Raw genomic sequence first — 13,860 nt, forward strand, 5'->3', positions numbered from 1 at the left:
ACCCCAGCCACTCCCCTCAACTAAGTGATATCCTGCTGCAAGCCCTGTATTAAGAGCCCTGTCAGGGGTGAACAAGCTGGACATGGTGCAACAGCACCCTCCCACCCATGTTCCCCATCAAGTGGTGCACACAGGCTTACTGCCTCTAATACTGGAGGTAGCACATAGCCATCCAGACTAGTAGCCATTGATAGCCTTCTCGTACATGGATTTGTACAACCCCCTTTTAAAGCCATCCAGATTGGTGGCCATCACGACATCTTGTGGTAGTGCGTTCCATAGTTTAACTATGCGCTGTGTGAAGAAGTTCTTCCTTTTATTTGTCCTGCATCTCCCACCAATCCGTTTCATGGGATGACCCCCCTGGGTTCTAGTATTTTGAGAGAGGGAGAAAAAGGTCTCCCTATCCACATTCTCCATACCATGCACAATTTTGGAACACCTCCATCATGTCTCCCCTTAGTGTCCTTTTTTCCAAGCTAAACAGATCGACACTACAGCTTTAAAATAGTTTATAACAGTTTTGACAACTGTTGGGGCCCAGGACACACTCCATACACAGTTTTCAAAACGTTTTCAACGTGTTTTATCTTGCTTGGTGTAGATCTGGCCCCAATTGATGTAACTGTATTAAGCCTCTTAATACAAAAGCCTATGAATAACCTGTTAATAGCCATATAAAGCCCTATTAATAACCAGTTAAGTTGCCAATTCCTGTGTAGTCAGGTTCAACAGGCAGCACTGTGACCCTGTTCAGACGACACGCTAAGCTACGGTGGTTAAGCATTTTGAGCTAAACATTATGGCTTAGTGTATCGCGTGAACCGTGACTTAACATGTCATGCAAACCATTCCTTACCATGGTGGCTACATAACCACAGTTTAAACATGCTCACTAACCAATTGCAGCAAAAGGGTTAGCGGCCTAACCATGGCCTACCGTGCTGTGTGAACAGGCCCAGTAAGAGTTTAAAAACAGCCTATATTTAACCTGCCCTATCATTAAAGTTATACAAGGAGGGTAATAATTTGTTTATTTAAAAACAGCAAAATAGATATTCCATATTTGAATGCAGGTGTCGTGTTAGCGCAGGAGAAATATAAGACCAGCTGCATCCACCAATATAGACCCAAAGTGGAATAATAATAATAATAATAATAATAATAATAATAATAATAATAATAATAATAGAAATAACCATACATCACCCTGAATTCCTTGGAGGAAGGAAAGGATAAACCAATCAGCCTAGCCCCTGCACAACTCCAAATCCATTACTCTATGCAGGATTAAACTAATTTAGCTAACAGGGCTTCTTCACACAAGGCTTATTGATATCTTTCCATATCCAGCTGGCACAAGAAGCTGGATTTGTGTGCCTAATTAACACACCAATTTTCTTGCTGCTGAGTTTTTACCGGGCTCTGGACGTTCCTCTCTGGCTAATCTATGCAACACTCCTCTTTTCAAGACACTTTTATTCCAGCTCAACACCTTCAACTGGCCATCTGCCTTGATGGACTGGTTCCAGGGTTTGTTGTGAATATGCAACAACACTTCAGGCTCTTCTGCAAACCACTGGCCAGCCAGCTCCCTTATGTTTTTCAACAGATTCTCATAAAGTTCCTTACAACTGCAAGCAGAGGTCACTCCAGGTCACCCTGCGAAAGAAGATGCAGGTGGCAAAAAAAAAAAAAGCATTCAGAACAGAACTGAATTTACCTTCTAAGCAAGCTGATTCCTGAGGACACCAAATTCTCAAGGGAAATTATTTAAGAATTAATACATGAAAATAGAACTTTGTCTACTTTGTAAACCTTGAAGCTCAAGTATACACAAACAAAGTAACCCCCACAAGACTGAGGTTTGCCAACCCCCGCCTCATTATACTGATCTCCTACCCACATCTAAATCCCCTCCAAAAAACACAACATACTTGACACTAAAGCAAAAAATATATATGTTACCAGCGTACTTCCATTTATTTATTTTTTAATTCAACATAATTCTCCATAAAAACTCACTCAACACTGGACAGAAACCCAAAAGCAGCAGAAATAGCTTGAAATATATTGCTCAGAGCTATGAGAATAAGCGCATCAACGCAATCAATTTTTTTAAAGACCAAAATCGGCCAGGAGAGGAGGCGAGGGAAGGAACAGAGAGAGATCCAGTTGCTTCAAATGATCAAGCGGGATCCAGGGACGTATTTCGTGCCTGTCCACAGGTTGGTTTCCCCATTGTTGCTTAGGCTTCTCTTGCACTGGTAGCAACGGCGATACCGCGCACACTGGTCGAGGAGCAGGAGTTTATCCCCAGCACTGGAGATAAAGGAAATAAAAGTTTAGCAAAAGCAATGAGCATCTTGATGAGAAGAACCAGTTACCCGTCCATTCTCAAACCCAGACATATCCACTTTGGATGAAGAAAGGGAGAAGGAATCCACCTGAAAAACCTTTTAAGACTTTTTGTCTTGATAAAGACCTGGGTAGAAATGTGTTGGGAACATGAGCAGTGCAGCTACCCCTTTATTATTATTTATTTATTATTGCATTTATATCCTGCCTTTTTTCCTGCAAGGAACCCAAGGCGGCATACATAATCCTCCTCCCCATTTTAGCCTCACAACAACAACCCTGTGAGGTGGGTTGGGCTGAGAGTCTGTGACTGGCCCAAAGTCACCCAGTGGGGTTCCATGGCCGAGTGGGGACTAGAACCCAGATCTCCCAACTCCCAGTCCAACACTTTAGCCACTACACCACACTGGCTTCTGGTTTCCAGGAATGTGGAACCTCTTTCAACCTGAGAGTCCAATTCCATCTGGGAGAAGCTCCCATTGGCTGTATTCCAGCAGTGGGTGGAGCTGAAGGCAAAGGGGGAGGAGTCAAAAATGAAGGGGGAGGGGCCAAATGCCAACAGAGTTTAGCTTCAAGCGTTTACTGCCAATGAGGAAGCCTTAGAAGAGGCATTTCAACCTTTGAGAATGGAGGAAAAAACGTATGAGAAACATGAAACCACCCAACGACTGATGGTCAGAGGCAGGCCAAGGGAAGGCGGTATGGCGACCTGGGGAACCCTTGAGGGTCACAGTGGTACCCCAGGAGTGCTAGTTTTGGCCCTTTGTTCAGGGGTTCTGTACCCCTGACTTAGTGGATGGGGCCATAGCTCAGTGCTAAGGCATGTGATTTGCATGCCAAAGGTCCCAGATTCAAGTCCAGCATCTCCAACTAAATGACCAAGGTGTTGGGCGGGAGTCCTTGATCATTTCCCAGGAGATGCTGGGGGTTGAACCCGAGACCATCCGCTGCCAGTTAGAGCAGACAACACTAGGCTGATGGACAAAGGCAACTTAGAATAACAGTCTGGTGCTCAACATTTTGTTGCAGGTCCCCTTAGCTTATACTATTGCCTTGATATATCAGAGCAAAGACTGCATTCCAACAATTTGTTTCTAACGGTGGCCAACCATATATTCTAGAAAAGTCACAAAGAGACCATGAGTGCAACAGCCCTGCCCCGTTGGTCTCCAGCAACGAGTGCCGAAAGATTTATTGCCTCTAAACATGGTGGTTCAGTCACTGGGTGACTTTGGGCCAGTCACAAACTCTCAGCCTAACCTACCTCACAGGTTTGTTGTTGTGAGGATAAAATGGAGAGGAGGAGAAGGATGTACACCGCCTTGGGTTCATTGGAGGAAAAAAAGGCGGGATATAAATGCAATAATAATAATAATAATAATAATAATGATGATGATGATGATGATGATGATGATACATGGCAGAAGGGAGTGCGGGCTAAAAACCACAGCACTGGTGGTCATTTGGCTTCTTCAGCCTCCTGCTCTGCGTTCCTGCGCTTATTCTGCACTTGGATCCACCCCTAACAACACCCACTTGCTTAACCTGAACCAAAGCCACCGACAAATGAACAAACAATGTGGCAACCTTGGAGCGATTGAAAAAAGTCATGGCAAAACATCACTACAAAAAAAGTGCAATTTCGGGGGTGGGAGAAAGCCCAACGTGGCTGCAAGTTGGGGGCTGCATCATATAAATAAACAACGCAGCACCACTGCTCAGCCCCGAAGGGGTATACAGGGCGTATAGATGAGTCCTAGGGCTCCAGACTGCTTGTCCCTCTAGTCTTGGTTCCTAGCTCTTGGGCCAGCCCAGAGAGGCCAGAAATGGGGGTGAGTCTCCAGGCTGGTCTTTACCGCCGAAAGAGCTTCTCTTCGTAATCTTGTTGCCTTTTCATCCCGGCACTCTTCCGCCAGTTGTCCTGCACAGCTAAGTTCATCTGGAAGAGCTTCTCAATCCGTTCGCCTCTTTCAGCCATCCACCTAGAAAAACAGCGGGAGGAAACTTAGGTGCTGACATCCTTCAGCTCAATGGTCCTTTCCCATGGCTGGCAAGATCAGAATAAATTGTGCAAAACAAGAAATGTTACGCAAATTTGCAGAAGTCTCTGAAAGAATACACACACACACACGCATTCCATGACCAATAAACAATGCACATCCTTGTCCTTCGCATGTAAGAACAGTTCAGTTATGAATGCATTATAATTATTAATATACAATCCAAGTGGCTTTGTATTTTTTGATACATATAATCACTTCATATTTCTCACAGAACCCTTATATACATCACAACAAACACTAGGGTTCTGCCAAAGACAGTTTTGGAAACACAGCCGTAAACAACAAGCAATATGAAACACTTTGCCAGCTGCCAGATCACCGAAGCTGGCAACAACTATGATCCATTATCATAACATCAGATGCAAGGGGTTCACACAACACGCTAACCCACCGCAGGTTATCACGTTGTGTGAACGCAGGGTGTTTTATGCAGGACGGGTTAATATGACGTCTGAATGCAGTGCACTTTCTGCAGGGTGGGTTATCGTGTTGTCCGAATGCAGCGTGTTTTCTGCAGGGTGGCTTGTTAACCACGCAATGTGGTTAATTCATTTATCTCGAACAAGCCACCTTGAGAACCCATGGTTTGTGCTTGGGTTATTCAGGGTGGTTAACAAGACACATTGCATGGTTAAAAAGCTACCCTGTGGGAAAAGCACTGCTTTCAGACAATGCAATAACTCATGGTTAACTTGCGGAAAAAGCACTGCATTCAGACAACGCAATAACCCATGGTTCAACAACAACCCACACTGGGTAAGTTAGTGAGTTATGTGAACCCAGCCAATTTCAGCTGCCATAGTCACATGAACTCGCTGTAGTCAGATCTTTCCCACTACTTAGGTATTCTAGTTTTGGGCAGGAATATCTATCTTAATAGATCAGGGATGGGCAACACACAATCCCTTGGGCTGTATACCTCCCTGGGTCTTCTTCAGTCCCCACCACTGTCATCAAATTTGCTGCCAAAATTCAGTGGTGCAGCCACCGTAAAAAACAAACATGATTTCCCTTTAAAGCACAAAGCGAACAGCCAAAATAAGCTCCCCAAGTAGCCCCAGAACAACAACCAAAAAAAACCCCTCCCGGAGCAGCTCGCGAACCAAAAGAAACCTCCCAGGGCAGCCAAGGAACCCAACAAACTCTCCCAGGGCATCCAAACCTGAAATCTGCTGGGAAAACCATAATGCAGCCATTTCTATTCTTACTGTTGCTTTGCCCTTTGAATCATGTCTGCCTCTCTCCTCTGATCAACCAGTTGGCTGAGGATTGCTGCCCGTTTGCGGTCCACAGCTGCCTGCAACTGGTACTGGGAATATTCCCGGGATCGTTTCTTTCTCTCCTCCATCTTTTCATTATTCATGTCGTTCTTCCCAAAGATGACCTGAACTGAATCCGGCTCGCGCTGCGGCAACGGAGCCGGCCTCATCTTTATCTGTGTCCAAATAAAGGTGGACATTTAATCAAAAAAAGGGGGCTCCATCACAGCTCTTTTCAATATTCATGAAAACAACACATGTGTCGATATTTATTTGTGTATATACCCATGTGGAGATGGCAGTACAGAAACAGTAGCTCATGTATTATTATTTTGTCGTTTTTATAGAGACTTGAGGAAAGAGGTGATCACTCCACTACTGTTATCTATTCCAGGGCGGTCAGTTATTGCTTCTGTATCTTTCCTTCTTGCAAACCAGAATAAGCAGGTGACAGCAAACACTGCAAAAAAAATTTAGCAGGAGCTATCAAAATAAGATCTACCATTTTATCAGAGTCTTAATTTCTCGCAGCTCCTTTGACTGAACAGAAGTTTATTTGTTTTATTTACTTATTCTTATTTTATGTGTAAAGACTTGTATAAATTTGGGGATTTGTATTTAATGTAATTTTTTAGAATGCAACTTGTGCAATTTTGGTCAAGCACCATCTTGCTTTTATTCTTCTGTACGTCTCATTTCAAATGCTAAGGCCTGTGGCTGATGCAAACAAAGGAATTCATTCCTTCATTAAATGTGTATACACATGCAGAATCCATTGCCAACCCTGGCTTCTGAAGCAACATACACACAGTAAAACAGACATATACATGCATGTTCATGTAACTAAATTATGATGCACATTTTTTAAAAAAAAATTCAACAAAAAAAGCTTAAATTCAGTTGCAAGGAGCAGTTCCTAAATTGTACCTTGTATCTACCTGATCAAAGTTTTTCAGCAATAAAGTACTGCCCCATTCAACACTAAAACCAAACAGCATTCGTGAATGAGAGATGGTGAGACTAAGAAATATGGAGAGAGCGGGGCAGCCTGAGTCATGAACTGAACACCCTCTAAGAATGCAGTCCTGAATGCACTTACCAGGGGAGAAGGCCCATTGTACACCGTGAGACTTGCTTCCATGTAAACACATAGAGGATGGTGGTGTAACACTGTCTGCAAGGGCTGTAGTGGCCTTGCCAAGGCTAATGACATGATCGTGCACAGGCAACAACCGGCTAGAGAGGCCATGTGTGCTCTTTTACAGAGGACCGTCCTCCACTTGAAAGTGTCCTCTATTTAAAGGTGTCCCATTCAAGCCTGGTTTAAAGAACCAGAAGGCAGAAGTGTCCTAAAACTGCCCATCCACAGTGGAGCACCTGGACAGCAGACTGAATAGGCAGAAGCCCAGGTCATCTACTCATAATCTCTTGTTTGGATTACTGCAATGCGTTATACACGGGGCTGCCTTTGAAAACCGTCCGGAAGCTTCAGCTGGTACAAAACAGGGCAGCCCGTTTACTAACAGGGACTGGCTGGCGAGATCACATTACGCCAGTCATTTTCCAGCTTCATTGGCTGCCAGTCCAGGTCCGGGCCCAATTCAAAGTGCTGGTATTGACATTTAAAGCCCTAAACGGTTTGGGGCCAGGTTATTTGAAGGAACGCCTCCTCCCATATGTACCTGCCCGGACCTTAAGATCATCTACAGGGGCCCTTCTCCGTGAGCCCCTGCCAAAGGAAGTGAGGCAGGTGGCTACTAGGAGGAGGGCTTTCTCCGCTGTGGCACCCCAGTTGTGGAATGAGCTCCCCAGAGAGGTCCGCCTGGCGCCTACACTGTACTCCTTTCGTCGCCAGCTGAAGACCTTTTTATTCACTCAGTATTTTAACACTTAATTTTAACTTAAATTTAAATTATACTGTTTTAACTCTGTATTTTAACCTTATATCAATTTTGCTGCGTGGTTTTATCCTGGTTGTGCTTTTTATATTGTATTTTGTATTTGTGTTTTTAACTTGTTGGTTGTTTTATGATGGTTTTAATTTTTGTGAACCGCCCAGAGAGCTTCGGCTATTGGGCGGTATAAAAATGCAATAAATAAATAAATAAATAAATAAATAAATAAATTTCTGAAATAAGTGGTCTTCCACCGGAAGGAAAGGACCCATAAGAAGGCTGCACCTTTATTTTATAAAATAAAATAAAATAAAATAATCATTCCCTCTATGGTAGGGTGACCATATGGAAAGGAGGACAGGGCTCCTGTAGCTTTAACAGTTGCATAGAAAAGGAGATGTCAGCACGTGTCATCTTTATGCACACAGCACCTGGTGAAATCCCCTCTTCATCACAACAGTTAAAGCTGCAGGAGCCCTGCCCCTTTTTGTATCTGGTCACCTAGCCCAGCCATCTTCACTGTGTAGCTTCCAGTGGAAGCTGGTGGCTCCAACATCAATGGGGCAGTAGGTCTGCTCCAGTTTTCAGCCAGAACCACTCAGAACTCTAAAGAAGCACCTTGGATACCTCCTTTAGAGTTCTGACTGGTTCTGACTAAACCCCGGAGCAGATTCATCGCACTACTGATACAGGAACCACCAGCCTCCACTGGATAGCTCCATTCAGTTAGGCTGCAATCCTTTACCCACTCACCTGGGAGTAAGCCCCACTGAACTCAATGGGACTTGTTCCTGCAGACATGTATAGGTTTTGAGCTGTTAATTAGAGTTTGCAGACATGTTGTTGTTGTTTACCTGTGTGTCCAATGCCCTCTTATAACACTGCATTTCCTCCATTTTGTCCTTCAGATATTTTGCTCTTTGGGCAGCTAGCCTAGAAAAAGAGACACATGAGTAGGATTCAACCATCCACATTTCAGAAAGATTTACTCTTGGCCAGGGGCTGATGTGGAGAGGGCTGGCTTAAAGTAGGGTGACCACACGGAAAGGAGGACAGGGATCCTGCAGTTGGCATTAAAAAGGGAATTTCAGCAGGTGTCATTTGTATATATGGAGAACCTGGTGAAATTCCCTCTTCGTCACAACAGTTAAAGCTGCAGGTGTTCTTGTAGAGCGACCAGATACAAAAGAGGGCAGGTCGTGCTGCATGCATGCAAATCAAACCGGCTGAAATTCCCTTTTCTATACAACTGTTAAAGATACAGCAGCGCTCTCCTCCTTTCCATAGGGTCACCCTATTTAAAGGAACAGCTCATGCCTAGAGACTTACTCTTCTGCCAGCTGCACTTGCTCCAGGCGCTCAGTGAGGTCCTGATTCTGCTTTTGTTTCGATTCTCTTGCCGCCTTGTCCTCTAACTGCTTCCCCAACTGTTGTGAATACTCCTCTTGCTTTTGTTGAAGGGTGGGGCTAAGCGGCCTCCTCTCGAAAATGAAGGATTTCTGTCAAGGAAAGAAGCACCGGTCTGTGTATGAACAAGAGGAACAACCCACGCAAGCCTGTGTAAATGAAAAGTTTACGTCTTCAGAATTGTAGAGGCATAGGATCCGAGGAACGTGAAGATGAATTTCTCATAAAGTTGGTTGGCTTCCTAAAGGCAGTATAGAAAGTATATTATAATATGTGTCACGCACATCCACCCCACTTCCAAGCACAGGTTTCGTACATGGAATTTCCAAGCACTGACAAGACCCAGTCTTGGGCTTCATCTGGAAGAGCACGGGAGGAAAGCGCGTTGCTCTTATTCTCTGCAGTACGATGAAATCAGCTCTGCTCCATTAGTGTTACATGGTGGAACCAGCCATCCCTAAAACCGGTTTTTTCAGTGCTGGGAAAAACACACTTCCAGGTGGAGGGGGATGAGAGACACTTCTTACCCACCGCCTTTCAGGCTCCCCCTGCTACTGGCAGTATGAATAGGATTGGGAAGGAATTAAAAGAACATAAAAGAGCCCTGCTGGATCAGACCAAGGGTCCATCTAGTCCAGCACTCTGTTCGCACTGTGGCCAACCAGCCATCAGCCAGGGATGAACAACCAGGACATGGTGCAACAGCACCCTCCCACCCATGTTCCCCAGCAACTGGTGCACACAGGCTTACTGCCTCGAACACTGGAGATAGCACACAACCATCTCGCCTGGCACCAACATTGTTACCTTTTCGGCGCCAGGTCAAGACTTTTCTCTTCTCCCAGGTATTTAACAGCATTTAACAACATATACTAAGTTTGTTTTTGTTTTTAATGTATCCCAAAACTGTTGTAGTTTAAATGGTTACTGTTGTTTTTATATTTTTGAAGGTTTAAAATTTTGTGTACTTTTTAATGTTCACTGTTTTTAACTTGTGTAAACTGCCCAGAGAGCTTCAGCTAATGGAGTGGTATATTAAATAAATTAAATAAATAAATAAATAAATAAATAAATAAATAAATAAATAAATCAGGGCTTATAGCCATTGATAGCCTCCGCCTCCAGGAATTTATCCAACCCCTTTTTAAAGCCATCCAAATTGGTGGCCATCACTACATCTTGTGGTAGTGAGTTCCATCATTTAACTATGTGCTGTGTGAAGAAGTACTTCCTTTTATTTGTCCTGGATCTCCCACCAATCAGCTCCATGGGATGAACCCGGGTTCTAGAGGCAACGGCTGACTAGGGGGAAATAGGGACACTTGGCCTGTCTTTCAGTTCGCAGGAGCCTTAAAACCAAGATCTCTAATAGGGTGACAGAAATCAACAAAGATTCTAGAGAAACATATGCTTCAGGGAGTCCCCCACTCATCCATCTGGCATGTCTCCAACATTTTCTGGGATGGGAGGGTGGTCTTTGAAGGATTAAGCTAGTTCAAAATGTCTCCCTGTTCAAAGCGGAAACAAACTGTCGCTTTCAACAGGAGATATCAAGGCAGGTAGCCTACTGCCTGCCAAGGTACGATCTTACGTAGGTTTCTGCAGGTTTTTCGTTCCTGTGGTTCCTGATGGCTTCAGCAACCCCAAGGTTAAATGCTGCCACCTTCTGGCTCTGTTCTCGGTGTGACATGACGCGCATCTGTGGTTGGAGAGAGAGTTGGATGTAGTCGAAGTCAAAAGTGGGGGTGAACAATGACGAAAGCATGAAAGGAAGCTCTGGCAAATCAAGGTAACTGCAATGCAAGGCTCTCTTGGTCTCCAGCCTTCCACACATGTATTAGCTTTGCACCTGAAAGCAGACTTTGATACAGGGGATGCTTTAAAAAAACAATTTCCCAAATGCATTTGGAAATGGTAGTGAATGCAAGAAACTGCCTTGTGAGTCCTTATGCATTGGTCCATTTTGAATTGCCTGCTCTGGCCTGCAGCAGCTTCCTAGGGTCTCAGGTAGAGGTCTTATCCATCACCTGCTACCTGCCCTTTTAGCCAGAGTTGCTGAGCGTTGAATCTAGGGCCTGATCTACACCAAGCAGGATATTGCACTATGAAAGCAGTATGAAAGCGGTATATAAAAGGCAGGAGCCCCACCAAGCAGGATATAGCACTATGAAAGCGGTATATGGCATGTGTCAATGGGCCCCAACAGTTGTCAGCGCACTTCAATACCGCTACAAAGCAATAGTGTGGCTCCTGCCTTTTATATACCGCTTTCATAGAGCAATATCCTGCTTGGTGTAGATTAGGACTGGGACTTTCTGGATGCAAAAGATGCACTCTCCTATTGAACCCTGAACCCTCCCTTACTGGCCTCTGAGGACTATACCACATACCCTGGCTGAATAGGTGAACTGCCTAATTCTTGGTCGTTATTACCGAGCTTACTGGCAGGCATACATGAATGGTGTCAGATCTCAACTTAGTTGCGCCCCTAGACCCATTAAAGAGTCCACACAATGGTGCCACCATCTTTTCTCTCTTAGCATAGGATGCTGCCAGATAGTATTTGCTATGACTTGCAATCCAAAGAGAGTGGGCCCCCAAGTCTATTGGGATGGGGCGTGGGGCTCTTGGACAGGTCCTCTGTTCACGTGCCTCACTTCCTTCCACTCATCACAGACAATGCCTCGGCTTCCTCTTCACTTTAAGCAGTTAAAAGGGTCTCCTTGACCAAGTTGTCCCAGGACGCCCAGATTGCTGGACCTGGGCTTACAGGGCTGACTCATCTCCCTCTCTTACCTAGCCATCCCATTCGAAAAGGCCATATTTGGAGGTCAGACTTTCCACCTGCTCCAATGAGTGGCACAGTTGGGCGCTCGCCAGGGCCCTAAGAGCAGAGGAGGGCCCACTGCCCCAGTTTGTACAAAGTATGCAAGAAGATCAGATGCAGATCAGATTCTCAGTTTGCATGTCCCGCCTGTTGCAGGTTAGGGGCACCTGTTGAGCGTGTTATGCCTAAGACAGACACACACATAAATAAATCCTGGAGCCAACACTGGAAGGTATAAACTTTGACATCATGTGAGAAAATGCACAAGTTCTATCTTTGATGTGTTTGGCTTGTCATGATTCCTTCTATTATTATTATTATTATTATTATTATTATTATTATTATTATTATTATTATATTTATTTGTATCCCGCCTTTTGCCCAATACTGGGCCTCAAGGCGGCCAAGTTCTACAGCAGCCTTCCTCAACCTGGGGCGCTCCAGATGTGTTGGACTGCATCTCCCAGAATGCCCCAGCTGGCTGGGGCATTCTGGGAGTTGTAGTCCAACACATCTGGAGCGCCCCAGGTTGAGGAAGGCTGTTCTACAGTCATGAAGGGAGGCCTGCAAGCATGTGTGAATCAGCCCTGAGGAAAACAACCATTCGTCTTCTCATTTCAAAAGGCCTGCTTTTAAAACAAGAAGAACGGTGGCAAATCCATCCCCCTACCAGCTGCTTCCGAAGGGCGTCTTGATCTTTTAGGGCCTGATATTGCTCCAGGATCCTGTCTTCTTCCTTCTCTTTCCTCCTCCGTTCTTCGCTCAAGTACAGAGGAACGTTCCTCTGGGCACGCTGCATACACAGATAGCACATTTCCTGCAGGTGCACAAAGCGTAGCACATGGTTATTATTTATTAGGGGATATAATATTTATTTTGATGTATTATTCCCTGTTTTCCTCAGAGACTAAAAAAAAAGGGGGGGGGGAATTGATCTAAGCGAAGAAATCAAACTAAGCCTGTCCAGGTAAGAACTCTGAGAAAGCTTTCTTTGCCATTACAAAGAATGCTCTTGGTGTGTTTAGTGGGCATGGTTTTAATGGATAGCAATTTGTGTCACATTTCCATATGCTAATTTATATCTAAAAATGCAAATTTAGAAATAGTAACTACAATTTAAATCGAAACACAACACATCTTACCATACTGGAGAAGAGTTGACCTGTGACCTGTGTGCCTACTCGGTTGACTGTTCTGGTGCTGTTGATGGGCAGCTTATCATAGAATCTTAGAATAGTAGAGTTGGAAGGGGCCTATAAGGCCATTGAGTCCAACCCCCTGCTAAGTGCAGGAATCCACCTTAAAGCATACCTGACAGATGGCTGTCCAGCTGCCTCTTGAAAGCCTCTAGCGTGGGAGAGACCACCACCTCCCTACGTAACTGGTTCCATTGTCGTACTGCTCTAACAGTCAGGAAGTTTTTCCTGATGTCCAGCCGGAATCGGGCTTGCTGTAACTTGAGCCTGTTATTCCATGTCCTGCATTCCGGGAGGATCGAGAAGAGATCCTGGCACTCCTCTGTGGGACAACCTTTCAAGTATTTGAAGAGTGCTATCATGTCTCCCCTCAATCTTCTCTTCTCCAGGCTAAACCTGCCCAGTTCTTTCAGTCTCTCTTCATAGGGCTTTGTTTCCAGACCCCTGATCATCCTGGTTGCCCTCCTCTGAACATGCTCCAGCTTGTCTGTGTCCTTCTTGAAGTGTGGTGCCCAGAACTGGACACAATACTCAAGATGAGACCTAACCAGGGCCGAATAGAGAGGAACCAGTACCTCACACAATTTGGAAGCTATACTTCTATTAATGCAGCCCAAAATAGCATTTGCTTTTTTTGCAGCCACATCACACTGGCTTCAAGGGCCAGGTCTCGCGTCTTACAGTTCTTTTTCTTTAAACTGGACTTGGACTGGACAGGCATTCAGATAGAGGATACCTTCAAACAGAGGACTGTCCTCTATAGAAGTAGGACACATGTCCGCTCCAAGTCACATCAAGTTGTATTTGCTAAAATCCATCAATCATTGCAATACCTGTCATTGCACAGCACACATT

The 13,860-nt window shown here is 44.7% G+C and overlaps 1 protein-coding gene across 1 annotated transcript in view; it reads right to left on the reverse strand.

Moving 5' to 3' along the window:
• Positions 1-2,180: 2,180 nt before the first annotated feature.
• Positions 2,181-13,860, reverse strand: part of CCDC81 (coiled-coil domain containing 81) — a 34,704-nt gene continuing 23,024 nt past the window's right edge. The window contains 7 exon segments of the mRNA XM_063127854.1: positions 2,181-2,322; positions 4,215-4,340; positions 5,630-5,856; positions 8,430-8,508; positions 8,905-9,074; positions 10,574-10,681; positions 12,480-12,626. Coding sequence (XP_062983924.1) covers positions 2,181-2,322; positions 4,215-4,340; positions 5,630-5,856; positions 8,430-8,508; positions 8,905-9,074; positions 10,574-10,681; positions 12,480-12,626 — 999 coding nt within the window.

The sequence above is a fragment of the Elgaria multicarinata genome, chromosome 5 (assembly GCF_023053635.1).
Source record: "Elgaria multicarinata webbii isolate HBS135686 ecotype San Diego chromosome 5, rElgMul1.1.pri, whole genome shotgun sequence".
Lineage (NCBI taxonomy): Eukaryota > Metazoa > Chordata > Lepidosauria > Squamata > Anguidae > Elgaria > Elgaria multicarinata.